Raw genomic sequence first — 25540 nt, forward strand, 5'->3', positions numbered from 1 at the left:
AAGCCAGAGCAGTGGCTCATGCCTATAATCCTAACACTCTGGGAGGCCAAGGCAGGTGGATTGCCTAAGCTCACAAGTTTGAAACCAGCCTGAGCTAGCCAGACCTTTTCTCTAAAAATAACTGGGCATTATGGCAGGCGTCTATAGTCCCAGCTACCCAGGAGGCTGAAGCAAGAAGATTACTTGAGCCCAAGAGTTTGAGCTTGCTGTGGTCTATGATACCACAGCACTCTACCAAGGGAGTCAAAGTGAGACTGTCTCAAAAAAAAGAAAAAAAATATATAGTGTTTTGATAGCAGGGTAATAATAATCATAATCAATAATAAAAAATCATGTCTGACAAAGCTTTCCTGGAGAAGGCCTGTCAGCATCACAGAAATAGGTACAAGTTCCCGCAAGTGTGAAAATACAAGGCCCCCTTAGAGCTTGAGCTTAACATTTTATTTTTTTTATTATTAACAGTGTCTAGACTATTTGGTTAGAAAGATCATGAAAGTCAAGTTCAACCTGGCTCTAGAGGAGTTAGGGTTAGGTTTACTCCTTGATCTTCTCATTAAATCAGAAGGATGCTTTCTGTGTGCGGGCACCTGGTGCCCTCTTGTGACCAGATGGTATCACTACAGCCCACTCTTCTCAGACTCTAGTGGAGAAGATTTGAGGCCAGGAGTGTTGGCGGTGTTTGTAAGCCCTTGGTTTTGTTGTTTGAGGGGGCATGGGTAAGGGAAGATATTGTCCTATTGAGCCCACTCGAAGGGCAGCAGTCAGCCTTGCGGCCTCTATACTCATGCTCACAGCTACTCCAAGTATGCCCTGTGGGCTCTGTCCCCCTACCCCTCGGTGCTGTGGCAGTAGCTGGGACAGACCCTAAGCCCACCTGCCTCTCCCCACAGCAACAGCGGCGGGAGCGGGAGCAGCGAAAGCTGCAGGAGAAGGAGCAGCAGCGGCGGCTAGAGGACATGCAGGCGCTGCGGCGGGAGGAGGAGCGGCGGCAGGCGGAGCGAGAGCAGGTACCCTTCCCGGGCGGCGCACCACACACTCCTGGCCGCCCGCCGGCTCCTTCGCCTGCCGCCTGCCTCCCTGCTCCCCAGTGCCCTTCCCTTCTCTCCCCACTCCCAGATTCCTCCTATCTTTTCTAGCTTCACTCTTTCTCTCTGTTTTCTCCTACCCTTCTACCCCTACCCTGGCTCCCCGCCCTCCTGTCTCTGTATCTCATTCCGTCTCTGCCCTTCCCTCACTGCCCCCACCCGGCCCCCACTCCGCTTCCTCCTGGGCTTACCCATGGGCCACACTGCCCCTTGGGGCTCATCCTGCTGCCCTCTCTTACTTTCCCTGCTCCCCTGCCCTCTTCCAACTCCAACTCGCTGCTGCTGCCCCTCCTCTGCCTCTTCCTCTCTCCCTGCCCTTTCCCCCACCCCACCCCCACCCCCCAGGAATATATCCGTCACAGGCTAGAGGAGGAGCAGCGACAGCTCGAGATCCTTCAGCAACAGCTGCTCCAGGAACAGGCCCTGCTGCTGGTAACGGGGTCCCTCAGCGTCCTCTGGGCAGATGCTTTCCAGAGCTGCTTTGCTGGATTGGGATGGGAACACATCAAGGGAAGGGATTCACCCAAGGCATCAAGGGAAGACATCTCCTCTCTAGGCAGTTGGAGAAAAGAAAGGGCATGCCTGCTCTGACAACCAGGGCCACACCCTGCTGAGCCTCTCTCCCTACCCTTGGACCCAGGAATACAAGCGGAAGCAGCTGGAGGAGCAGCGGCAGTCAGAACGTCTCCAGAGGCAACTGCAGCAGGAGCACGCCTACCTCAAGTCCCTACAGCAGCAGCAACAGCAGCAGCAGCAGCAGCAGCTTCAGAAACAGCAGCAGCAGCAGATCCTGCCTGGGGAAAGGAAGCCCCTGTATCATTATGGTCGGGGCATTAATCCCGCTGACAAGCCAGCGTGGGCTCGAGAGGTACTTGCTGCCTCCTTTGTCTCCTAACACTCCATCTTCCCAGTCTCATTGCCCAAGTCCTAGAGAGTTGCAAAAAGCAGTTGTTTCTCAGTAGCAGGCACTGAGAAGGGGAAAGTGACACATAGCACAGGCTACAGGACTAGAGTGGTTAGAGCAGGTGGGGGCCTAAATTTTGGGAACAGGGAGGAGACAGCTGGCCAGCTTGACATCATTTTGCATCACAGGTAGAAGAGAGAACAAGGATGAATAAGCAGCAGAACTCTCCCTTGGCCAAGACCAAGCCAAGCAGCACAGGGCCTGAGCCCTCCATCCCCCAGGCCTCCCCTGGACCCCCAGGACCTCTTTCCCAAACTCCTCCTATGCAGAGGCCAGTGGAGCCCCAGGAGGGACCACACAAGGTGAGTTTCTTCCCATTTCTATCTTAACTTGAAGACACAGAGAGCTTCACTCAGAGCACAGGTACACACGTGTGTCCACATACCACACACACATTCGCTCAGTTCTTAGCCAGGATCATGGACTGCAGGATGCACAGGCAGAGACAGTTACTACTTGCTGCTGCATGTGTTTGTTTTGTCCTGCCTGTTCTCAGGCTTTAGAAACCTTCTGTTCTTTGATGGAGGAAGGGGCATGTAATAGCCTTTCCCAGCTCAGACCCAGACTTATGGGTGGGGATATTGCCACGGAGTGGGCAGCCCACCCTCCCTGGTCTCTCCCTGCAGAGCCTGGTAGCACACCGGGTCCCACTGAAGCCATATGCAGCACCTGTACCCCGATCCCAGTCCCTGCAGGACCAGCCCACCCGAAACCTGGCTGCCTTCCCAGCCTCTCACGACCCTGATCCTGCCATCCCCACACCTGCTGCCACTCCCAGTGCCCGGGGAGCTGTCATCCGCCAGAATTCAGACCCCACTTCTGAAGGGCCTGGCCCCAGCCCAAACCCCCCAGCCTGGGTCCGGCCAGACAACGAGGCCCCACCCAAGGTAAGGATAGCCCTATGGTTCTAGGGAAAAATGGAGAAATAATAACAAGAGGACAAGGAGGGAGAATAGAGGAGTGGAGGAGGTAGAGATGGCATTCAGCCTGGGAAGTGAAGGAGAAGCTAAGGTGTCTTCAACCTGAGGATGGAGAAATGGCCAGGATATTTCAAGAGCACTATGGGGCAGACTTTCTGGGTTAGGATCCCAGCTTTGCCATTTCTACTTCAAGATCTCAAGCATATTTATTAACTCTCCAGGCCTCTCAGTTTTCTCACCCATAAAGATAGGGGACACACCTCTCAGAGTTGTAGGGGACTGCCTGGCACAATGCTGGCCTGTGGCACGGTGACCCCTCTCCTCTGCTCCACAGGTGCCTCAGAGGACCTCATCTATCGCCACTGCCCTTAACACCAGTGGGGCCGGAGGGTCCCGGCCAGCCCAGGCTGTCCGAGCAAGGTAATGCCTGGCTGGGGTCTAGGGGAAGACTAGGGAGTTGGGGTTGGGTGGATAATGGAGAACTTGACCAGATTACCCACTTAGGGGTGGGTAAGCCCCAATCCAATCACCCTAGCTCCCCCCACCCCCCGCCCCGCCGGCATCCCCTGTGCTCGCTCCACAGACCTCGCAGCAACTCCGCCTGGCAAATCTATCTGCAAAGGCGGGCAGAGCGGGGCACCCCCAAGCCTCCAGGGCCCCCTGCTCAGCCCCCTGGCCCGCCCAACGCCTCTAGGTAATGGGGTGTTCCCCACTCATGCCCACCTCACTTCTCCCACTTGCTTCCCTGGTGATGGCTCCCTCTGCAGTGCAGTGTGATGCCCAGGGAGGGGAGCAATGTGTTCCCTGACCCTGGCTCTGCTCCCCTCTCAGTAACCCCGACCTCAGGAGGAGCGACCCTGGCTGGGAGCGCTCAGACAGTGTCCTCCCGGCCTCTCATGGGCACCTTCCTCAGGCTGGCTCACTGGAGCGAAACCGTGTGGGAGGTATGTAATCCAGGGCCGGGGCAGCCTAGTCTGGGTCTGGCCATGGTCTTGATCAGGATGGACCCTGCCTTTGGTGGCTTTGGACCAGGACAGCTGGAGGGCCAGGGAGGACCTGGGCAGGCATGGAATGTGGCATTGAGCTCTGGGGTTCAGGGCCAAAGGTAGTCAACTGAGGTGTGGGTTTGCGGCTACCCCCCGTTCAGGTATCAGTGACCTCTCTTCTCCTGCCTTACTATATCCAGCCTCCTCCAAACTGGATAGCTCCCCAGTGCTCTCCCCTGGGAACAAAGCCAAGCCTGATGACCACCGCTCACGGCCAGGCCGGCCCGCAGTGAGTCACATGGTGGCAGGCGTGGCCCTGCTTTGTCCTGTTTGGGGGCTTAGGGGCTGAACCTGGAGCCTCTACAGCCCCTGGGGAGCTGGGAGCTAGGGCAGGGCCCCACTAATCTGAGAACTATGGGGATCACAGGGCTGGCACTTCTCACACCACTAACCTTTCCAACCTCTCTCCTGCCTCTCTGGCTGCCTTTCTTGCCTGCGGCCCCTCCCAGAGCTATAAGCGAGCAATCGGTGAGGTTAGTGAGGTGGGGCCTGCTTGTGGGAGCCCTCTCCTGCTACCCTGCCTGGTCTCCTCTCGTTTGTACCACCCCGCCAGAGCTCACCTTCTGCCTTCCCCTCATATATCTCCTCCCCTGCAGGATTTCGTGTTACTGAAAGAGCGGACCCTGGATGAAGCCCCTCGGCCTCCTAAGAAGGCCATGGACTACTCGTCATCCAGTGAGGAAGTGGAAAGCAGTGAAGAGGATGAGGAGGAAGGTGATGGCGAGCCATCAGAGGGGAGCAGAGACACCCCAGGGGCCCGGTATGGGGGCATCCTGGGGGTGGATTCTTGCTGCTCAGAGGCCCAGGGAGAGGAGGAATGTGGGCAGGGGAGGGGACAGGGCCACAGGCAAGTCTGAAGGAAAGCAGGTCCTCATCTCTAGAAAATGGGGCAAGGGTGCTGGTGTCCTGTCTCTCCTACTGTCCTGTTGTGGATGAGCCTTTTCAGGTGCCTCTCTGCCCCTGGCCTTTGTGCCATGTAGGGCCCACTTAACAGTGGAGCAGAGTGGGGCTGTTCAGTGAAGACCAAGCAGGTCATATTTTGAATACAGGCTGAAAGCTCTAGTCTCTGTCTATCTGCTTCTTGTGGCACTTGTGTGACAGGCGGGACCTAGATGGGCCATACCTTCCTCTCTCCCACAGCAGTGATGGAGACACAGACAGCGTCAGCACCATGGTGGTCCATGATATTGAGGAGATCCCTGGGACCCAGCCCCCATACGGGGGCGGCACCATGGTGGTCCAGCGTGTGAGTGGGCCTCCCCCACCAATGCCCAGTGCCCTGTGTATGTCCTTCTTGGCCCCAGTGGTGACCTTTCCCTCTGTCCTATAGACCCCTGAAGAGGAGCGGAGCTTGCTGCATGCTGACAGCAATGGTTACCCAAACCTGCCTGATGTGGTCCAGCCCAGCCACTCACCCACTGAAAACAGCAAAGGTCAAAGCCCACCTTCAAAGGATGGAGGAAATGATGTAAGTAGGCTGGATGCAGGTCTGTGAGAGAAGAACCTGGCAATGTTCAGGAAATAGGGGGCTGGATCACTGCAGTACGGGGGAGGGGACAGAGCACTTTGAACTGCATAGCCAGAGATTCCAGTGGGGGAAGTGGGGCCTGGGAACAAGAGCAGGGCAGCACCATTGGCTGGGGTTGCACTGATTTGCCTGACTGCTGCCCCCCCCCCCTACAGTACCAATCTCGTGGGCTAGTAAAAGCCCCTGGCAAGAGTTCGTTCACGATGTTTGTGGATCTAGGGATCTACCAGCCTGGAGGCAGTGGGGACACCATCCCCATCACAGGTGAGGATGGCAAGACAGATCTGCTATGAGGCTGAAGTCCAGAGGTAGCCTGGAGGGGAACAGGTGGTCCTCTGAGGATGCAGCTTTCCAAAGTGCAGGGCTTTTGAGATCCCTGGGCAAAAGAGGAAAAATGCTCAGAAAGGCCAAGGGACCTGGGCAAAGGTTTAAAACTAGTAAGTGACATAGCACAGTGGTTACAGCACCAGCCACATATAACAAAGGTGGTGGGTTCAAACCCAGCCTGGGCTAGCTAAACATCTGCAACAAAAAAATAGCTGGGCATTGTGGTAGGCGCCTGTAGTCCCAGCTACTTGGGAGGCTGAGGCAAGAGAATCACTTGAGCCCAATAGTTGGAGGGTGCTGTGAGCTGTGATGCCACGGCACTCGACTGAGGATAACAAAGTGAGACTCTGTCTCAAAAAAAAAAAAAAAATAGTGACAGAACTAGGACTTGAGCCAGGCCTTTGACTTGGAGTCCAGAGCTCTGTTGCATCTTCCTTGTACCTCCTCTGTTCTCCAGTCTTTCCCCTCCCTTTTGAGGCACCAAGGCCACACGTAGGGGTAACAGGGCTACAACCCATCCTCCCTCTTCTTCCTCTTCTGGCAGCCCTAGTGGGTGGAGAGGGCACTCGTCTTGATCAGCTACAGTACGACGTGAGGAAGGGCTCTGTGGTCAATGTGAACCCCACCAACACCCGGGCCCACAATGAAACTCCTGAGATTCGCAAGTACAAGAAACGATTCAATTCTGAGATCCTCTGTGCAGCCCTTTGGGGTAAGCTGGGGCTAGGATGCTGATGGGGGTCTGCCATGCTGTTGTGCTCTCCTGGTCAGGTGAGTCCCTGGCTTGGCTTCTGACCTGCCAAAGGGCTCCTGTTGCAGGGGTCAACCTGCTGGTGGGCACGGAGAATGGGCTGATGCTGCTAGACCGAAGCGGGCAGGGAAAGGTATATGGACTCATTGGGCGGCGACGCTTCCAGCAAATGGATGTGCTGGAGGGGCTCAACCTGCTCATCACCATCTCAGGTAGGCAAGCAGAGTAGGGGGGACAGGACTCAGCTCCTTGGGTTTCTATCACTGTCTCCCCTGGGAGGAGGGAAGCCTTGGTCCAACAGCTGGACCTCAGATGAGGATGAGAGTATGTGGTGTGTCTTTTCCTCAGGGAAAAGGAACAAACTGCGGGTGTATTACCTGTCTTGGCTCCGAAACAAGATTCTGCACAATGACCCAGAAGTGGAGAAGAAGCAGGGCTGGACGACCGTGGGGGACATGGAGGGCTGTGGGCACTACCGAGTTGGTGAGGATGCCAGGGCATGCTTATTTATGAGAAGAGAGAAACAATCCTGGGCCAAATGGCTAAGAAAAGCCTAAAGCCAGAGACTCATGGCATGGGATGGGCTAGTGTGGTGACAACTGGCAGGAGGGGCCGGCAACCCCAGAAGGGAAGCCTTGGCATCCATCTTCTCTCCTTTCCCCAGTGAAATATGAGCGTATTAAGTTCCTGGTCATTGCCCTGAAGAACTCTGTGGAGGTATATGCCTGGGCCCCCAAACCCTACCACAAATTCATGGCCTTCAAGGTAATCTCACCCTCAGCCTACCAACTCTGCCCCAAGGCCCAGCCAGCTCCTTTCCGTGTGCTGAGCCCTTCTCTCCTCCACAGTCCTTCGCTGACCTTCCTCACCGCCCTCTGCTGGTTGACCTGACCGTAGAGGAGGGACAGCGTCTCAAGGTCATTTATGGCTCCAGTGCTGGCTTCCACGCTGTAGATGTCGACTCGGGGAATAGCTATGACATCTATATCCCTGTGCATGTGAGCTGAGTGGAGATGCAAGAAGGCTGGGAGCAGCCAGGCTGGGCACCAGATGTGGGGGCTCCAGCATACCTTCTTTCCCTCAGATCCAGAGCCAGATCACGCCTCATGCCATCATCTTCCTCCCCAACACTGACGGCATGGAGATGCTGCTATGCTATGAAGATGAGGGAGTCTATGTCAACACATATGGGCGGATCATCAAAGATGTGGTGCTGCAGTGGGGAGAGATGCCCACCTCTGTGGGTAAGTAAGTTGACGCCCTCAGAGCTGTATGCCTGAGGTGGCCCAGGAGAGCAGCTTGGGACAGGGGCTGGGCTGCATCTACTCAGCCCTCAACTGCCTTGTCTCCACAGCCTACATTTGCTCCAACCAGATTATGGGCTGGGGTGAGAAAGCCATTGAGATCCGCTCTGTGGAGACAGGCCATCTGGATGGGGTCTTCATGCACAAACGAGCCCAGAGGCTCAAGTTCCTGTGTGAGCGGAATGACAAGGTGGGAGGCTCTTTCTCTCTTGAAAGGGCTGTGCTGTGCTGGCTCTCATGACCCGAGGCAGGGTTCTGGGTGAGGGTGTGGTGGTAGTCTTTCTGAAAGGGGGCACCCTGGGGATACAGTGTGCAGTCACTGCCTCTATCCTTTGCCTTCCATTTTTAAGAACTCTGCAGATGCTTTCACCCAGGGTCTGGCAGTTTACCCTCTTCCCCGGCATTTCAGGCTTTCATGGGGATGAGGAATGTACTCTGAGGGTCTCATTCTACAGTTCATCTCTCTCTCTCTCTTTTTCTCTCTGTCCCCCACTCCCTCTCACCCAGTTTCTTTGTCCCAATTAATTGATACCCAGCCCTTGGTGACGACTTCTCCTACCCTATTCAGGTCTTTTTTGCCTCAGTCCGCTCCGGGGGCAGCAGCCAAGTTTACTTCATGACTCTGAACCGTAACTGCATCATGAACTGGTGACAGGGCCCTGGGCTGGGGCTGTCCCACGCTGGACCCAGCTCTCCCCCAACAACCAGACTTCCCAGGCCTCTCCTTTATTCCCCTCCCTGGGCTTTTGCTTTTACTGGTTTGATTCACTGGAGCCTGCTGGGAACGTGACCTCTGACCCCCAATGCTTTTGTGATCACGTGACCATCCTCTTCCCAACATATTCTTTCCCCAAAACTGTGCCCATCCCCAACTTCTGGGGAGGGACACAGCTTCCCCTTACCAGAAATCAAATGGGCCTAGCCCCTCCCCCCCTTTCTCTACTTAAGAGGAGAATGCTGGGGCTTGGACCCCTTACCCCACTGCTGCTGACTGGGCAGGGCCCTGGACCCCTTTATTTGCACGTCAGGGGAGCCGGCTCCCCCCTTGAATGTACCAGACCCTGGGGGGGGTCACTGGGCCCTAGGTTTTTGGGGGGTCACCAGCCACTCCAGGGGCAGGGACCATTTCTTCATTTTCTGAAAGCACTTTATTGATTCCCCTCCCCCCAAACCCCAGGGAATGGAGGAGGGACCCCGCCAGCCAAAACATTCCCCCTTCCCAAACCCAATCCCCTCTTTTGGCCTCTGCCCCTCCTTGGAGTGAGGGAGTAGGATGCTTTCCCCTCCAGCCCCCCTTGCTTGCATCTGTACATAGTGTGAGCAGCAAGTAGCCCTTTTCCTCCTTCCTCCGCCCTCCTCAATGTAGTGGCCTTGGATATCCCGTTTGTTAATAAAGACAATTCAACCAGCTCCCACCATTTCAGACCCTGTTTTATTGTTTTCTCTCACAATCCTGGATACTAACCAGAGAGAGCCTGCAGAGTTGGGATGAAACAAATGGGTAGGATGGGATCAGCAATGAGTGACTCTTAATGGGGTGGAGTAGGGTAGCAGTAGGGTGGTAGGCCAAGAAATGCTAGAAGAGATGACTGAAGTAGGGCCTCTGGGCCTGAGGACCACCTGCATTGAGAGTATTTGGTCCCCACCCACTCCAGCAGAGCCAGGCCAGAGAAGGACAGGACTTCCTGTGTCCATCCTCCCTATGTGCAAGTCCTGCAAAGAGGTCTGTCTGGTTTGGCTATCAAATGGACTAAGTAACTTGAAAGCTCATAGGTTCCAGAAAAGCTGGGAGGTCAGCGAGACTGCATGAAGGGCAGGCCTTACTTTCTGAAGGATTGGTGCCCAAGAGCCCACCTGCCTTCTGCTGAGCCCTGCCCTGGAGCCAGACCTAAGCACGGTAGCACACACCATTGCTCTTGGGAAGTTCATACAGATGTCAGCAGTGGAAAGGATCATAATACAATGACAGTAGCTTTTTTCAGAATCTATTTCCTACTGGAAGGTGGTGGGGAAGTTGAATTTGGTGCTGGCTCAGGTTGGATACAAGGTGGAAAGGGGAGATCAGGCACTTGGTTGAAGTAACCCCCAAGGAAGATGAGGCTGGAGCCCACGCTGAAGAGCACCAGAGCAGCCCAGAAGCAGATGTTGTCAAGAGCCTTCCCCATGCGCACCCAGTCGGACACCTCCTGGGGAAGGGATAACACAAACCAAATCCGTAAAAGAGCAGCTGCAAGAGCCAGCGGCAGGCCCAGGAAAGAGTCAGGGACCTCTGCCGTATTTCACCTCGCCGGCGGCCTCCTGGTCTCGCATGCTCTCAGCCATGAAGTTCACGGCATCCACACAGCAGCGGATCTCTGGGGCAGCGGAGCCCAGGCTCTGGCAGAGGGCAGCTGGCAGAGGCAACACCGGGGGTGGGTCATTAGGAGCCTCCCCCGCTGCAGGCGCCCCCGTTGGCCTTGCGGGTCCAAGTACTCACCAGTCCGGGTCCCGTGCCGGAGTCTCTGCCCCTCAAACACGAGTTCACTCCGCGGCTTTTTCAGTATCAGCTCCTCCGCGCGGAGCAATAAACCCACTGATGACGCCCGCCTAGGGGGCGAGGCGGCCTGGGGAGCCTCGGAGGGCGACCCGGAGCCCAGGATGCGTGGCAGCAGCTCCAAGAAAACCTAGGGTCGGGGTTCAGGGCGGGGATTAGCTCGAAGCCCCTCCTCTTGCCCCGGGGCCGGGCCGCCCCTAGCTTACGTGGCGCAGCCGTGAAGACATGGCATGGGTGGTGGGCGTCCTCAAAGACAAGTTGAGCACAATGACGCAATTCATGACAATCAGCGTGGCGACCACCATGACGAAAATAAGGTACCTGGGGAGCCCGGAATGTGTGACGTCACAGCCTCCCACGCCCTTAGCCACAGAAGGCGCTGCTGGTCCTCTGAGCTCACAAACACTCTTTCTCTCCGCCTGAGCTGGAGCACGTCCCCAAGCTGCGCCCCCTCGGCGAGGCCAGACGCTTTCCCTGGCTCTTCTGCCCCTTCTACCACCTGTAGCAGCCATGAAGGGGACCCCCAGCTCCCTGGACACCCTATTGTGGGTCTACCACTTCCACAGCTCCACGGAGGTGAGGCTCCGCCATTGGCCCCGCACAAGGGCGGCGACACCTTGAGACCCTCTGGGTAGGTTTTCAGCACTTCCCCCATACCCGTGACCCCCGTCCTATGAACTGACACTACTGCCCGTGCTTCACCAGGTGGCTCTCCAGCCCCCGCTTCTATCTTCCCTGGAACTCTCTGTGGCCGCAGCCCATGAATATCTGGAGCAGAGGTTCGGAGAGCTGAAGTCCGTGGAGCCAGGGGAGTCGCCTGCACCGAAGCCCACACTGGGGCTGGTGCTGAGAGAAGCCGCGGCTAGCATCATGAGCTTTGGAGCCACCTTATTGGAGGTGGAGAGGGGAGAGAAGGGGTCGGTAGAGGAAGGGGGCTAGGGCGGCGGGAGCTGGAGCCTCTGAACTCTCACTAACCCCTGCATCCACAATCCAGATCTCAGCCCTGTGGCTGCAGCAAGAGGCGCGGCGACTAGACGGCGGCGATGGCAGCCGGGGCCCAGCCCCAGATGCCGGGGATCCGGGTGCAGCACTAGCCCGGGTAGCTCAGGCTGTAAGGCAGGGGGCTCTGCACGCTTGGGCTTTGTCGGGCACGAGCTCCCAGCTCCTCGTCCAGGGAGTGTGGCTATGCCTGTGTGGACGGGGCCTGCAGGAGTCCGCCTCATTCCTGCAGCTGTGGCGACGGCAGCTGGGTCTCAGAATCCCCGGGAAACCGGTGAGTTCAGAATGGGGAAGTGCAGTAGGGGGTCAGAGGCTGCGAGCCTGGTAGGCACTGACCCGGACCATCCTCCAATAGAGATACTCAGGAGACCTCCAGGTGGCGTCCAGCAGCAGCGCGGAGGACAGTGGACCGGAAAATCCATCACCATCCCAGCCCCACCCCGCGTCCAAATAAAGACCATTGAGGAGAGGAGACAGCCAAAGCTTCTCCGGCTGTCACTTAGTTCCGCGGCGCCCCTACACCAGGCGCCACTTTGGCCCCGCCTTCCACACTGGCCACGCCCTGCTGGCCACTCCCCTGTGTGGACACAGCGCCGGCCCACTCCGCCCTCACCTGCCCAGCAGCGGCACGCTCAGAGAAGTCTCTGGGATTTTCTGGGCTATTAGGAATAAGAAGACGGTCTGAGCGAGCAGGACGTTGATGGAGACAGTGCATTTCTGGCCACCGGCTGGAAGGAGCACCCAGTAAGAGTGGGCCCCTCCTTCCGGGAACGAACCCGGGTTTAGGGTTGGGGCTACTGCTTACCCTGCGCCGGCAGGAAGTAGGCGAGCAGCACTAAGCCCGAAATGAGCACACAGGGCACGATGATGTTAATGATGTAAAAGAGGGGCTTCCTGCGGATGATCAGCGTGTAGATGACGTCAGTTTCCCCAGGGCTGTCAGCAGAGATACCTTTGTAGTGGCGGATCACTCCGGGACAGAAGTCAATGGCCCACTCCCCGTTCTCTGCAGGACAGGAGGTGCCGTTTACTTGTTTGGGACCCGCACACCTGACCGCAGAAACCTGTAACTCCGGGCCAGGGAGGAAGATGCAGCTGTCTGGGCCAGGGTGGACTGTTTGGGCCATGGGCCATCAGGATGGGGGCAGAAAAGGGCATTCCTGGTGAGGGTATGGAAAGACCCCCAGCGAGAAGGGAGGACTAGAGTAAAAGTCAAGAGTGATTTCAGGGAAGGGGCTAAAAGCCCGGTTGCCATAGTCGATACCCCTATCGTTTATCTGGAGCAACCCCACTCTGCAAGTCTCCTCCCCTGGACCCTGTCTAGAAGCGCGTTTTTCGAAGCAGGCGGGGCTTCACCAGTAAAGGCCTTAGTGTCGATCTCGAGCTTGTTGATGATCTCGTTATTCTTGTCCACCGCAAAGGTGAACTCCACCTCTTGGGCATTGTACGTCTGAGAGCTGCGGAGCCAGAGAGGGTCCCCGCCCCCATCCCCACCCCAGAAGCTCAGACCTGGGCCCCAGCCTCAGGCCCAGCCCTGGAAGTGTGGACCTTGCAGAGTAGTAAGGCTCCACGCCTTTATCCAAGCCCAGCCTGCAAGCCTCTCTTTCCACCCCTGTTTGGAAACCACCATATTCCAAGGCTTGGCTCTGCCTCCTGTGCAAAGTCCCGCCTCAGGGATGCCACTTTCCTCATCTGGCTCCGCCCCTACCTCAGGTCCCTCCCGTAATCCGGGGCCCCTGGGTAACTCTTCCCACCGGAAAATGAGTGAGCAGTTCTGCCAGTCGAAGGGAAAATAGGTGACCTCCACGGTGCAGGTACTGCGGTAGATGGCCGGCGGCAACCAGTACACGAGACCGCCCTCGTAGATTAGCACGTTAGAGTAGTAGGCTACCCCGAACTGGCCATCAATACTGTGGGCTCGGGAAAACAGGGCTTCTGCACAGATCCACAAGTATTCCAAGCACCCCCCCCTCCCCCGTCCCAACCAAGTCCAGCCTAGCCGCCCCCAGGCCAACTTCCCTCCAGCCAGGCTCCAGCTTCATCCTCACTTGTTTTCCAGCACAATCTCTGGTAGCCATACAAATCCTGAAGGGACCCGCAGGGTTTCTATGCCCCCAAAGTTGTTCTTGCTGTAGTTGAGTCGGTAATCTTGCCATTCCTAAAGGGTAGGGGACAAAGGATGTGTGGCCCCGCATCTCCTACCCGGTGCTGCATGGGAGAGTTCAAGTGAAAGGGGTCCCCTGGGCAAGGCTTCACACATTCCCCAGTTTCGACTCACAATTCCAATCCAGATGCTAGTGGTTAGAGTCTCCTCTTTCTCATTCTGGGGGTGGGGAGAAGATTGGAATGATTGAAGTGGGATTTTGCTGCCAGAAGTGAGCTTTAGGACAGAGCTCAGTGGTTGGGGCCAGAAGTAGGATTTTAGGCTTGGGGCGAGAGTGGGAGATCTTACCAGTGAAATGAGATTTGTCAGGGTGACCTTGAGGGTGACAGTGACAGTATCCTCAGGCTGCTTCACTGGCCGGCTTCCTCGGTCATAGTTGTCGAAGAGATGGTGATAAAGACGCAGTTCCTCATTTTCCCCCTCACCACTGCCTGGGATGAGGTCAAGAAAGAAGAGGCATTGGAGATAAAGAGGCAGGAGCACCCTTCCTCTGGGACTGCACAGGTCTAGGAGGTTGTGCCTTTTTCTGTGTCTGTCTCCTGAGCCAAAACTGTTGCCCCTAAGGACCAAATATCTTGTCCCAGACTATTACTTGGTCTGTCTTCGTTCTCTTGTCCTATATCAGTGTCTACTTGTTTTCCCTGACCCTTGTCCTTACCAAGAAGCCCCAAGAGGAGCAGGGCACCAAGCAGAGCCCCCACCATCCTGCTGTCTGATTCTCAGGGTTATTCTGAGCTTTGGCAGGATCGGAGGGGGCAGGCCAGGGTGTGTGTGTGAAGGGGAGGAGGGTGTTAGTTCCGGGCTAGGTTAGGGCACTGTCACCTAATCCTCTTCCCACCTCTGCTGCAAATGGGGACATTTTGGCTGCTTCCAGAGGCAGCTGCCCCATCCTGAGTTCCCTGCTCCCTGCCCCCACCCCATCCCAGCATCCTTTGCTTGGTCTTCAGCCAGCTCCCCAGCCTCAGACCTGATCCTCTCATGAGAAGAGCAGGCCTTTAATAGCACCTGGACCCACAAACCTGGGAGCAGGAATGGGGACGTTGCTTTCAACATGCACTGGCATCCTTTGAGTAAGCTGCCCTGTGCAAGTGATTCTGCCTGATGAACATGCCTAGGGATGTGACTCCCACCTATGTGGAACGCACACTATCATCACCCACACAGCCCAGCCAAAGTCACACCAATGCAGTTCCTGCTGGCAGAGTTTGGCAAAAAGCAGTCTCTATAAGGACCTGGGAATAAGACAAATGGCCAAAGTGGATTAGCCGGCAGTCCCAGAGATTCTGCCAGGCGGAGGAGATCAGGCTGCAGTACAGGGTCCACTTCCTTCCCCAAGCGGATCCCTATGATTCCCTATGCCAGCCCCTCTGGGTATGAACACCTGCCGCCCTTGTTTCTCCTTGCCTCTTCTGCTGCCACCTTGTGGCCACAGATGACAGTACTATCTTCCCCCACCCCACAATCCAAAACACACACACACCCTTTATTGACACTTTCAGTGTTTCTCAAAGTCTTGAATCACTCTAATTAATTACCTGAGTGCTTATTTAAAATGAAGATTTCTAGGCTCCATCCCCAAAGAATCCTGATTTAGGAAGATGGAGTTCTAGGAATATGGGCTTCTCAGGGGAGGTTGTTGGTTTGTTTTTGTTTTGTTTTGTTTTTGTTTTTGAGACAGGGTCTTGCTCTGTCACCGAGGCTAGAGTGCAGTGGCATCAGCATAGCTTACTGCTATAACCTCAAACTCCTGGGCTCAAATGATCCTATTGCCTCAGCCTCCTGAGTAGCTGGAGGCTTGCACTGCCATTGCTGGCTAATATTTCTACTTTTTTGTAGAGACAAGATGTTGTTCAGACTGGAATCTGTTTTTTCTTTGTTTTTGTTTTTTATTGTTGGGGATTCATTGAGGGTACAAAGAACCAGGTTACACTAATTGCATTTGTCAGGCAGAGTCCTCTTATAAAGGTGTTCCTCCCCCAAGAGGTGTGCCAAATGTGGTGACCCTCCACTCCCTCCCTCCTTCTCTCTTTCACTACCCCATTCTCCCACCCCACCATGTACTAGGTCATCAATTGTCCTCATATCAAAATTGAGTACATTGGATTCTTGCTTCTCTATTCTTGTGATGCTTTACTAAGAAGAGTTCCAGCTCCATCCAAGTTAATACAAAAGATGTATAGTCTTCATCTTTTTTATTATTTATTTATTTATTTATTTTGAGACAGAGTCTCACTATGTCACCCTCAGTAGAGTGTCATGGTGTCACAGCTCACAGAAACTTCAAACTCTTGGGCTTAAGTGATTCTCTTGCCTCAGCCTCCCAAGTAGCTGGGACTATAGGCACCTGCCACAATGCCTGGCTATTTTTTGGTTGTAGTTGTCATTGTTGTTTGGCAGGCCTGGGCTGGATTTGAACCCACCAGCTCTGGTGTATGTAGCTGGTGCCCTAGGCGCTGAGCTACAGGCGCCGAGCTGAGTCTCCATCTTTTTTAGTGGCTGAATAATATTCCGTGGTATACATATACCACAGCTTGTTATTCCATTCCTGAATTGGTGGGCATTTGGTTTTTTTCCACATTTTTGTGTTTGTAAATTGAGCTGTGATAAACAACCTAGTGCAAATGTCCTTATAATAAAAGATTTTTTTTCTTCTGGGTAGATGCCCAGTAATGGGATTCCAGGATCAAAGGGGAGGTCTAAGTTTGAGTTCTTTGAGGATTCTCCAAACTTCCTTCCAAAAAGGTTGTATTTGTTTGCAGTCCCACTAGCAATGTAAAAGTGTTTCCTTCTCTCCAATCCACACCAGCATCTGCAGCTTTCAGACTTTGTGAAATCTGTATTTTTAAGAAGCTACCCAGGTGTTTGTCATGGGGAAGGAGAGGGTAGACTAAGAACTTTTTATGTCTTACACCTTACTTTCTTACACCAGCCCAGCAAAGCAATTATCACTGTCCTGAATGCATGAAAGAAAACTCTTCAGGTCAAGGTCCAAGATCACACTAGATTGGCAATAATGCATGCGCCTTAGCAGTTAACTACATTACTCCTATATACCTGGGTTCATTGTACATTTCACACAACACTCATGTCCATCATTTGGAGGTCTCCTATCTTTACTTATGAGGTCCTTCCTAATGTTGGAAGTGAGAACACCAAAGACCAAAATGTCCATGCAGCTGCTATCTTTATTTCTAACTAATCCTTGAAGGCTCTACTCCCACTGCCAGCTATCTTCTTAGCCCGTGTTTTCCAGTTCAGACCCCCAGAGAACATCTCTTTGACCCAGGTTACCTCTTTGCATGTGTGTTGACTCTCAAATCTTTGCTGCTGCTTATTCCGCAGCCTCTGGGTCAGGGCCTGGGCTGAGAGTTGTTGTGATAAATGCAAGTGTTTATTCAAACATTAATGGGCCCCTACAAGGTTCCCCTCATGGGCCAGGGGCTGTGGTTATGGAGATGGACAAGACAGGCCTCAAGGAGTTATCATCTAATAGGCAAGACCTGTAAATAGTGAGTGACACCAGAACTGGGAAAAGAATAGAAAATTTAAACCAGTATGCCTGTTCTAATTTGTCCCTTTTTGACTGTGTAGTTTTTGCATCATTTCACCATGGTCTTTGTCCCAAATCGACTTATTGGCTTCTCTCTGCAGATATAGCCAATGTACCTTTGCTCCTGCCACTACCTGCCTGATACCATGAGGGCTGGAGGCACAGACACCAAAGGGTCATGAGTTGGCCTGACTTGTCCGTTTACCAAGGTAGTGAGGTATGGTAGGCCCTATGAGCCACAAGTCTGATGCCTTTAACCCCCTCCTAACCCAACCTGTTTCCTACATAATTACCTCCCAGAATATCCTGTCAAAATCCCATTCTAACTGCTACAACTGAAATTTCTATATATCTTCCCCACAGGATTGAAACTTGAAATATTGTTTCCAAAAGTGACTGTGGCAAAGGCCCTTCAAGAAAACTCAAAACCCAGAGTCCAGTGTCCTCTGGTCTAAGTACATTTTCACCAAAGTGTGCTTTCCATCCATTCTCCAAATGATGGGCTGAATCCTTAGTTTAAGCATGTCAGGACATCATGTACATGGTATATAAACAATACATCAAACCCCCCCCCATACCATACAAAATGCAGTAGTGGGCAGAACTACATTTGGACAACCTGCAGGAAGGAGGTTGGGGTAGGGGTAGATTGAGTAGAAATCCTTATTTAGATCCACATACTGCAGCATGGGCCATTGGTCCCAGTCATTGATCACAGTCTGCAGGAGAGCCCCTTGCTGCAAAGCCCCTGGAAAGAGATGGAACTTGTAGGTGAAGATCTTGCAGAACCAGTGAATCCCATGGATTCTCCTGCAGACCCAGCACATCAGATATTCTTCCCCTGGAGAAGTCTCCAGGAAAGGCTTTTGGCATCACCACCACCACCGGAAGCACATTCCTGCCAGTGCTAGGTGCAGAGCTGAGCCACCCATCTTTTCTCAGTTTGGTTTGCCCACAGGATCACCTGAGGGACTCAGACTCCCTACCCAGTTGGTGGAATCAGGCACAGGCCTGTTTGCCAGGCTTGGGTTTTGTATTCTTATAATGAAAATTCCACAGAAACTTAGTGGGCTGACAATGTTTTTCCCCCTGTAAGTCTTGCCTTACAAGCTAGATCCAGAGATCTCAGCTCAACCAGAAGCCATTCCCTTCACCTACTGACTCTTGGCTAGCAAGTTGGAACAGCTGCAGCTGCTCACAGCTGCCAGGCTGCCAAGTTGCCAGGCTGCTGTCTTAGCAATCAGTGCCTTCACAGTGGAAATACCCCCAGGCTGGTTAGATGAGGGCCACCTCTGCATTCAACACAGACACTAGCTCTTTCTTTTGTAAACAGGGAGAAGTAGATTTGGCTGAGCCAGGACAGGGAGATATAGTAGGCACTAATTTCTAGACGGCTTCCCTCACCAGAACCTAAGCTGACTGCTGAAACCTTGCTGGTTTACATTCAACACATAGCACAGAGCCTGGCACATAAAGGTGCTTGATAACTATTTAGTGAACAAATGTATGAAAGAAGAAATGAAGAAACAAGTGCTTTATCTTCCAGTACTCTCCCTCCTCCTGAAAACTGTTCTTCAATCGTGTGACTCCCTAGGACCAACCAGGTACTCTTAGATACCCCATCTTCTGGCCAGAGTTGATTGGTCTTGAAGAGGACCCCTGACCCAAGCCAGGCCAAAGAAAGTCCTTACATAGGAATTTTCTCAAATAGGAACTCAGAAAGGCAGTCTCTTTCTGCTACCACAAGAAATTTCAATGCATGAGGCAGCTTATATTCATTCATTCCTTGTCTTTTACGTGGAGTAAGAGAGAATGCAGTTGATGCACAAAGACAAGTAGAGGCAAGGAAGGGCCTTCAGCATTCCAGATCTGGTCCCTGAAATGCCAGAGGCCAAGCTGTGCTCAATTCCTTCTATGGGCTGATTGTCTAATTGTCATCCTTTGATTAAATGAGGTACCTCAGCATCTTTCCAATAACTCCCTCTTTTGGCTGGGTGAGGTAGCTCATGCCTATAATCCTAACAGTCTGGGAAAGTGAGGTGGGTGGATTGCTTGAACTCAGGATTTCAAGACCAGCCTGAGCAAGAGCAAGACCTAGTCTCAAAATAGAAAATAGAAACTCAAAACCAAAAATAGAAAAATTAGTCCCAGCTACTTGGGAGGCTGAGGCAGAGGGATCACTTGAACCCAGGAGTTTGAGGTTGCAGTGAGCTGAGATGATGCCACTGTACTCTAGCCAGGGCACTGGAATGAGACTCTGTCTCAAAAAAAAAAAAAAATCCCCCTTTTCTTTGCCTAAAAATACTAGTATTTTTAAGAAAGAAAATAGTATAAAGAAAACCCCAAATATCCCATAACATAATAACCAGAAAAATCCTTCTGAAAAAAAATACACTCATTTCTAGAAAAATTCAAGGCTGCATAAAGACACAATGAAAATTAAAAGCTCTCCTCTTTCTAGAAAGTTCCTCTCTCCAAAGATTAGTAGCCTTTTGGGGGGTAAACCTTTCTAGAATAGTGGTTCTCAACCTTCTAATGCTGTGGCCCTTTAAAGCAGTTGAGAACTGCTGTCTAGACTGAAATCCATCAAGACTCTGTGTGTGTGTGTGTGTGTGTGCATGCACACAAAAAACAGCAGACTGTGTTTACTATTCTCTAATTTTTTTCTTAATATATTGTAAAGACTGGGTCATATCAGGGGAACAAGTCTTCCTCATTTTTTTTTTTTTTTTTGGAGACAGAGTCTCACTCTGTTACCCTGGGTAGAGTGCCATGGCGTCAAACTCTTGGGCTCAAGCAATCCTCCTGCCTCAGCCTCTCAAGTAGCTGGGACTACAGGTGCTGGCCACAATCCCCAGGTAATTTTCTCTATTTTTATCAGAGGTGGAGTCTCACTCTTGCTGGTCTTGAACTCTTGAGCTCAGAGAAGGGCACTGTGGGTTGCATCTGTAATCTAAGCTACTAAAGAGGCTGAAGCAGGAGGATCACTTAAGACCAGGAGTTTAAGACCAGCCTGGGCTACATGAGAGACTGTCTCTAAAGAACAACAAACAAACAAAAAGTTAAAAGTCAAATTTTAAAGAAGTAGGAATGTAAAAGGGACAAACACTTTGGAAAACTAGCAGTTTCTTATAATGTTAAGCATGCACTTCCCCCATGACCTAGGAATAAATTCCTAGGTATTTATCCAAAGGAAGGAAAACACATGTCCACAAGAAATTTGCCTACAAATATTCATAGCAGCTTTAAGGATAATCACTAAAAACTAGAAATAACCTGAATACCCATCAACAGAATAATGATAAACTGTGGTAGATACACACAATTGAATACTGGTGGGTGGCACCTGTGGCTCAGTGAGTAGGGTGCCGGCCCCATATACCAAGAGTGGCGGGTTTGAACTCAGACCCGGCCAAACTGCAACAAAAAAATAGCCAGGTGTTGTGGTGGGCGCCTGTAGTCCCAGCTACTCAGCAGGCTGAGGCAGGAGAATCACCTAAGCCCAGCCAGAAGCTGGAGGTTGCTGTGAGCTGTGATGTCACATTACTCTACCGAGGGCGACAAAGTAAGATTCTGTCTCTAAAAAAAAAAAAAAAGAAGAATACTGGTGCATTAAAAGGAACACTGTGCCCAACAACACGAACTGTACACAACATGCAGAAATCTCAAAAATGTTGCGCTGGCCAGGCGTGATGGCTCGTGTCTCCAATCTTAGCACTTTGGGAGGCTGAGGCGGGAGGATTGCTTGAAGACAGTAGTTCAAGACCAGCCTGAGCAACGTGGTGAGACCCCCCCATCTCAACAAAAAACAGAAAAATTAGTTGGGGTGGGGGAGGGTAGTGGTGTATCCTTATAGAGAAGTTGAGCTAGGAGCATTGCTTGAGCCCAAGAGTTTGAGGTACCAGTGAGCGTCAATCACGCTACTTACTGCCCTCATGCCCAGGAAACAAAGTGAACTCTGTCTCAAAAAAAAAAAGAAGAGGAAGCGGGAGAGGAGGAGGAGAAAGGGGGAGGAGGAGGAAGAAAAAGGAAAGAACAAACAAAAATAAGAACAAAAAAATTAACAATGAAAACTTTTAAAACTCAAGTAATAACTTATATGCAGAGAAATAACACCAATCTCAGGTGGACGATTACATGAGTTTTGGCACATGTAACCACCCCTCCAACTACCACCCCTACCAGAAATTCCCTGGAGCCCCTTCTGCCAACCAAGCAATGGTTTATTTGACTTCTATTATCAGAGATTAGTTTTGCCTGTTTTAGAACTTCTCATAAACTACTGGAATCTTACAGTATGTACTCTCTTGAGTAAAGCAGCTTTCATTGGAATAAAGTTTTGTTGAGAGAATCTTGCTGTATCACCCTGGCTAGAGTGCAGTGGCATTATCATAGCTCCCTGCAGCCTCAAACTCCTGGGCTCAAGGGATCCTCCTGCCTCAGCCTCCGGAGTAGCTAGGACTGCAGGGATGCACCTCTGTGCCTGGATAATTTTTCTATATCTTTGTAGAGATTGCAGGCAGGGGGGTCTCACTCTTGCTCAGGCTGGTCTCAAACTCCTGACTTAAAGCAATCTACCCACCTCAACCTCCCAAAGTGCTAGGATTTTAGGCATGAGCCACTGCGGTGGGCCAAAAGTCTTTATTTTAAAAAGTAAGACATACTGTTTAATTACGTGCTGGATGTCTAACAGAGCATAGACCTTTGTATTATAATTGTTAAGGACATTTTAAATAATTACAATGAGTGTTTGCTGTCAGATGCTATGGGTTATACTTTACTAGTTACAAATATATGGCTGGGTACCTGTAGCACAGTGGTTCAGCGCCAGCCACATACACTAAGGCTGGCAGGGTCAAACCCAGCCCAGGCCAGCTAAACAACAATGACAACTGCAACAAAAAATAGCTGGACATTGTAGCGGGTGCCTGTAGTCCCAGCTACCTGGGAGGCTGAGGCAAGAGAATCACTTAAACCCAAGAGTTGGAGGTTGCTGTGAGAGGTGACATCACAGCACTCTACCGAGGGCAACATAGTAAGACTCTGTCTCAAAAAAAAAAAATAAAATTAGTTACAACTATATCCATTTGTATAAAGTATAACCATTTTACAAAATAATTGCAATTCCTATATCCCATATTTTTACTCTTTCTAATACAATTGTGGGGGACATATTTTTAACACAGGCTGTTTTGTAAAATTTTTAGTTTGTAGGAGGTTTTATCTTTTTAATTGCCCTTCCATATTTTATTCATTTATTTATTTTTTGCAGTTTTTGGCCAGGGCTGGGCTTGAACCCGCCACCTCCAGCATATGGGGCCAGCACCCTACTCCTTTGAGCCACAGGCACCGCCTGCCCTTCCATATTTTCCTTAGAAAAAGTTCACTTGATACTACAGTAGGTTCCTGAAAAAACTCTTCATTAAATATTCTTTGTCAAAGTAGAACTGGTTTTTAATTAACTAATTAATTTATTTGAGATGGGAGTCTTGTTATGTAGCCCAGCCTGGTCTCAAATTCCTGGCCTAAAGCTATCTTCCTGCTTCAGCCTCCTGAGCATCTAGGACTACAAACAGGAGCCAAGGTGCCCACCTACAAATTAGAACTATTTATCATTAATATTTCTCCTGCCAGTAATATATTCTAAGTTAATGATGTCAAAAATTAGGTTTTTTGGTGGTTAGTTACCTATTAATGATTCTGTTCTATTCTTTTGAATAAAGGCAACACAGTGGACAACTACATACACACCAGTAGCCTTTGGAAATCAGTCTTTGTATTATTTAAATTATACAGCATGTTACATTTTGATCAAATGTGACTAATTCATAAAGAAGATAGTTAATTATTTTCCTATTCGTTTGATTCTTTCTGTTGATGAATATGTAAAACCAATTTTTAAAAGGAATACGTGATCAAAGTTACATTAATTTTCCCCATATGATCTCAATGTTGAGAATGCATATTTGATTACGATTTCTTTATTCCCATCATCTAAAGATGATGAAAGGCTTTATTGAGCAAGAATTTGAAAAAGGAAATTCTCTTTGTTTTATACCAGTGGTTCTCAACCTTCCTAATGGCACAATGTATTTTCATTGTTACAAAGGGGTCTCGACCCACAGGTTGAGAACCACTGTTTTATACCAAGGCTAGTTTTTTTATTCATTTGTTTATTAAAAAGAAGTGGTACTTTACATGTATAAAAAAAGGAGGAATTTCCAATAAACCAAAGAAGAAAGAAGCACTTACAAAGACCAGCTAGAGGTGAAATGGTAATCAAAGATCTCTCCTCGTAGGGGGCGGAAAATTAAATAGATACTAAGTTCATAAAAGGCGTTCTACATCTTTATGGAGAAAACTTTGAAATTCTTAAAGGACATAAAAGTTAAGTATCAATAGGTATTTTTTTGGATGGGTCAACATCAATTATAAAGATGTCAATTCCATCTAAAGTAATAAATTACATTTTTAAGGACTTGACAAAATTATTCTAAAATGTATATGCCAATATGACTCCATCAATAACCATGTCAGTTTTGAAAAAGAAGAGAAAAGAGTAAGGAATCACCAGACCAGATCTTAAAACATACCACAAAAAAGGACTCAATTCCTTCTACGGGCTAGTTGTTTAACACATCCTTTGATTGAATGAGGTACTTCAGCATCTTTCCAATAAATCCTTTTGGCTGGGTGAAGTGGCTCACACCTGTAATCCTAGCACTCTGGGAGGCCAAGGCGGGTGGATTGCTTGAGCTCAGTAGTTCAAGACTAGCCTGAGCAAGAGTGAGACCCTGTCTCTAAAAATAGCCAGGCATTGTGGCCAGAGCCTGTAGTCCCAGCTACTTGGAAGGCTGAGGCAAGAGAATCACTTGAGTCCAAGAGTTTGAGGTTACTGTGAGCAACATAGTGAGACTCGGTCGCCAAAAAAAAAAAAAAAAAACCCACAGCAAACAAACAACAACAAACACAATGCAGTACTGGTCAGTAACTGACAAACAATGAAACTGAATAGTGAGTGCAGACACAGTCCACGTGCATGTGGAAGCTTGATATAGGGTAAAGGTAGCATGACATCAGTGGGAAAAGGTTCAATTAGCAAGGAGAGTTAGTAGTTGCCTTACTTTGTGGAGAAGAAAGAAGTAAAGCTGTATATCTATCTCACCCCATATACAGAACTAAAGTCCATGTGAATTAAAGACTTTCAAACAAAAGGCAAACCCATAAAGCTAACAGAAGAAAATGTGGGAGAGGCTCGGCACCTGTAGCTGAGTGGCTAGGGGGCCAGCCACATACACCGGAGTTAGCGGTTTTGAATCCAGCCTGCCAAACGACAATGACAACTACGGCCAAAAAATAGCCAGGCATTGCGGCAGGCGCCTGTAGTCCCAGCTACTTGGGAGACTGAGGCAAGAGACTCACTTAAGCCAAAGAGTTGGAGGTTGCTGTGAGCTGTGACGCCACAGCACTCTACCCAGGGTGACAAACTGCGACTCTGTCTCAAAAAAAAAAAAGAAAGAAAGAAAGAAAAGAAAGTATGGGAGAGTATTTTTCTTACTGTCAGCTGGGATTTAATTAAGCTATCAAAATCACAAACCGTGAAAGGAAACATTAATGGATTTGAGTATATTACAATAAAGAATTTTTACTCAACCACAGACCCCTTTTCTACTGTTGTCTGCCTACTCTGCTTACATTCATTCTTTCATTCATTCAAGAAGTATTTATAGGCCCCATGTCAGGCACTGGAGCTACCAGTGAACAAGGCACCCAACAGTGAGCATGACCCCTGCAGAAGCATACTGGACTGGCACTGTTGAGCAAGGCAGCAGGGGTAGCTCATGCTCTAAAAATGGCATCTTCTCAGTAAATGTAAAGGTAGTATTTTGGCAGGATCATTGTTAAGACTATAATAAAATAACACTAGAAGAAAGCTTATAAAGTGAAATGTGAGACATATAGAAAGAGCCCAAGGAAGTATCTTATTTCATGTTTTCAATCCTCTCTTAAGCCATGGAGCAGCTTCCACCCATTAGAGCATGTGTTACATTTCTGAGTGCCTGCTATCCTGAGAGGGACAGACAGACATTAATACAAAGTATCACAATAGCTTTGGCAAGGTACTGTAGGAATTTATAATACAGTAACTAATCCAGTCTAGAGAGCTCAAAGTACAATTTCCCTCCTAGAGTTGATCTAGAGCCAGCAATTCACCAAAGCCCCACTGACAGAGTACCCATGTTTAGAGTTCAAGAGACCAAAGGTGTCAGCTTAATTAGTAGCTTTGCCAAACAAATACAAGATTGAAACACTCCATTCTATCTGCTGAGACTCCTTATCCTGATTCTCAATTAATTCCATGAAACTCC

At 50.5% G+C, this 25540-nt stretch overlaps 3 protein-coding genes across 10 annotated transcripts in view; 2 read left to right on the forward strand and 1 right to left on the reverse strand.

The window, feature by feature from the left end:
• Window positions 1-9343, forward strand: part of MINK1 (misshapen like kinase 1) — a 66057-nt gene extending 56714 nt beyond the window's left edge. For 2 of the 8 annotated variants that reach the window (XM_023514029.1, XM_023514031.1), the window contains exons 13-32: window positions 891-1007; window positions 1726-1953; window positions 2178-2351; window positions 2676-2936; window positions 3304-3389; window positions 3553-3663; window positions 3801-3913; window positions 4117-4244; window positions 4612-4775; window positions 5156-5261; window positions 5346-5483; window positions 5699-5807; window positions 6415-6582; window positions 6690-6833; window positions 6970-7104; window positions 7286-7386; window positions 7470-7619; window positions 7706-7865; window positions 7976-8115; window positions 8494-9343. In XM_023514029.1, coding sequence (XP_023369797.1) covers window positions 891-1007; window positions 1726-1953; window positions 2178-2351; window positions 2676-2936; window positions 3304-3389; window positions 3553-3663; window positions 3801-3913; window positions 4117-4244; window positions 4612-4775; window positions 5156-5261; window positions 5346-5483; window positions 5699-5807; window positions 6415-6582; window positions 6690-6833; window positions 6970-7104; window positions 7286-7386; window positions 7470-7619; window positions 7706-7865; window positions 7976-8115; window positions 8494-8577 — 2817 coding nt within the window. In that variant the 3' untranslated portion in view covers window positions 8578-9343. The remainder of the gene's footprint in view (window positions 1-890; window positions 1008-1725; window positions 1954-2177; window positions 2352-2675; window positions 2937-3303; window positions 3390-3552; window positions 3664-3800; window positions 3914-4116; window positions 4245-4611; window positions 4776-5155; window positions 5262-5345; window positions 5484-5698; window positions 5808-6414; window positions 6583-6689; window positions 6834-6969; window positions 7105-7285; window positions 7387-7469; window positions 7620-7705; window positions 7866-7975; window positions 8116-8493) is intronic. The other 6 variants (XM_003791204.1, XM_023514032.1, XM_023514030.1 and 3 more) reach the window with 5 other exon arrangements.
• On the reverse strand, window positions 9342-14404 carry CHRNE (cholinergic receptor nicotinic epsilon subunit). The gene is made up of 12 exons (XM_003791281.3): window positions 14280-14404; window positions 13910-14052; window positions 13736-13780; window positions 13506-13615; window positions 13212-13367; window positions 12814-12914; window positions 12263-12463; window positions 12071-12185; window positions 10665-10779; window positions 10402-10588; window positions 10209-10315; window positions 9342-10111 (listed from the first exon to the last, which is right to left on the reverse strand). Exons 1-12 carry the CDS (start codon window positions 14323-14325, stop codon window positions 9911-9913), a joined length of 1527 nt encoding a protein of 508 aa, XP_003791329.1. The 5' UTR covers window positions 14326-14404; the 3' UTR covers window positions 9342-9910.
• On the forward strand, window positions 10712-11856 carry CUNH17orf107 (chromosome unknown C17orf107 homolog). Its single transcript, XM_012805982.2, has 3 exons — window positions 10712-11034; window positions 11164-11355; window positions 11453-11856. Exons 1-3 carry the CDS (start codon window positions 10969-10971, stop codon window positions 11783-11785), a joined length of 591 nt encoding a protein of 196 aa, XP_012661436.1. The 5' UTR covers window positions 10712-10968; the 3' UTR covers window positions 11786-11856.
• Window positions 14405-25540: the final 11136 nt, after the last annotated feature.

The sequence above is a fragment of the Otolemur garnettii genome, unplaced genomic scaffold (assembly GCF_000181295.1).
Source record: "Otolemur garnettii isolate 467f Iridium unplaced genomic scaffold, OtoGar3 scaffold00046, whole genome shotgun sequence".
Taxonomy (NCBI): domain Eukaryota; kingdom Metazoa; phylum Chordata; class Mammalia; order Primates; family Galagidae; genus Otolemur; species Otolemur garnettii.

Excerpts from the sequence above, each read along its gene's own strand:
- CUNH17orf107 (XM_012805982.2), top strand. The coding sequence starts at position 10,969 with ATGAAGGGGACCCCCAGCTCCCTGGACACCCTATTGTGGGTCTACCAC. Across the intron at positions 11,035-11,163 it reads ACTTCCACAGCTCCACGGAG|GTGGCTCTCCAGCCCCCGCT; the intron begins GTGAGGCTCCGC and ends GTGCTTCACCAG. Across the intron at positions 11,356-11,452 it reads TTGGAGCCACCTTATTGGAG|ATCTCAGCCCTGTGGCTGCA; the intron begins GTGGAGAGGGGA and ends TCCACAATCCAG.
- CHRNE (XM_003791281.3), bottom strand. The coding sequence starts at position 14,325 with ATGGTGGGGGCTCTGCTTGGTGCCCTGCTCCTCTTGGGGCTTCTTG. Across the intron at positions 13,781-13,909 it reads TGACAAATCTCATTTCACTG|AATGAGAAAGAGGAGACTCT; the intron begins GTAAGATCTCCC and ends CCCCACCCCCAG. Across the intron at positions 12,915-13,211 it reads AACTGCTCACTCATTTTCCG|CTCTCAGACGTACAATGCCC; the intron begins GTGGGAAGAGTT and ends CTGGCTCCGCAG.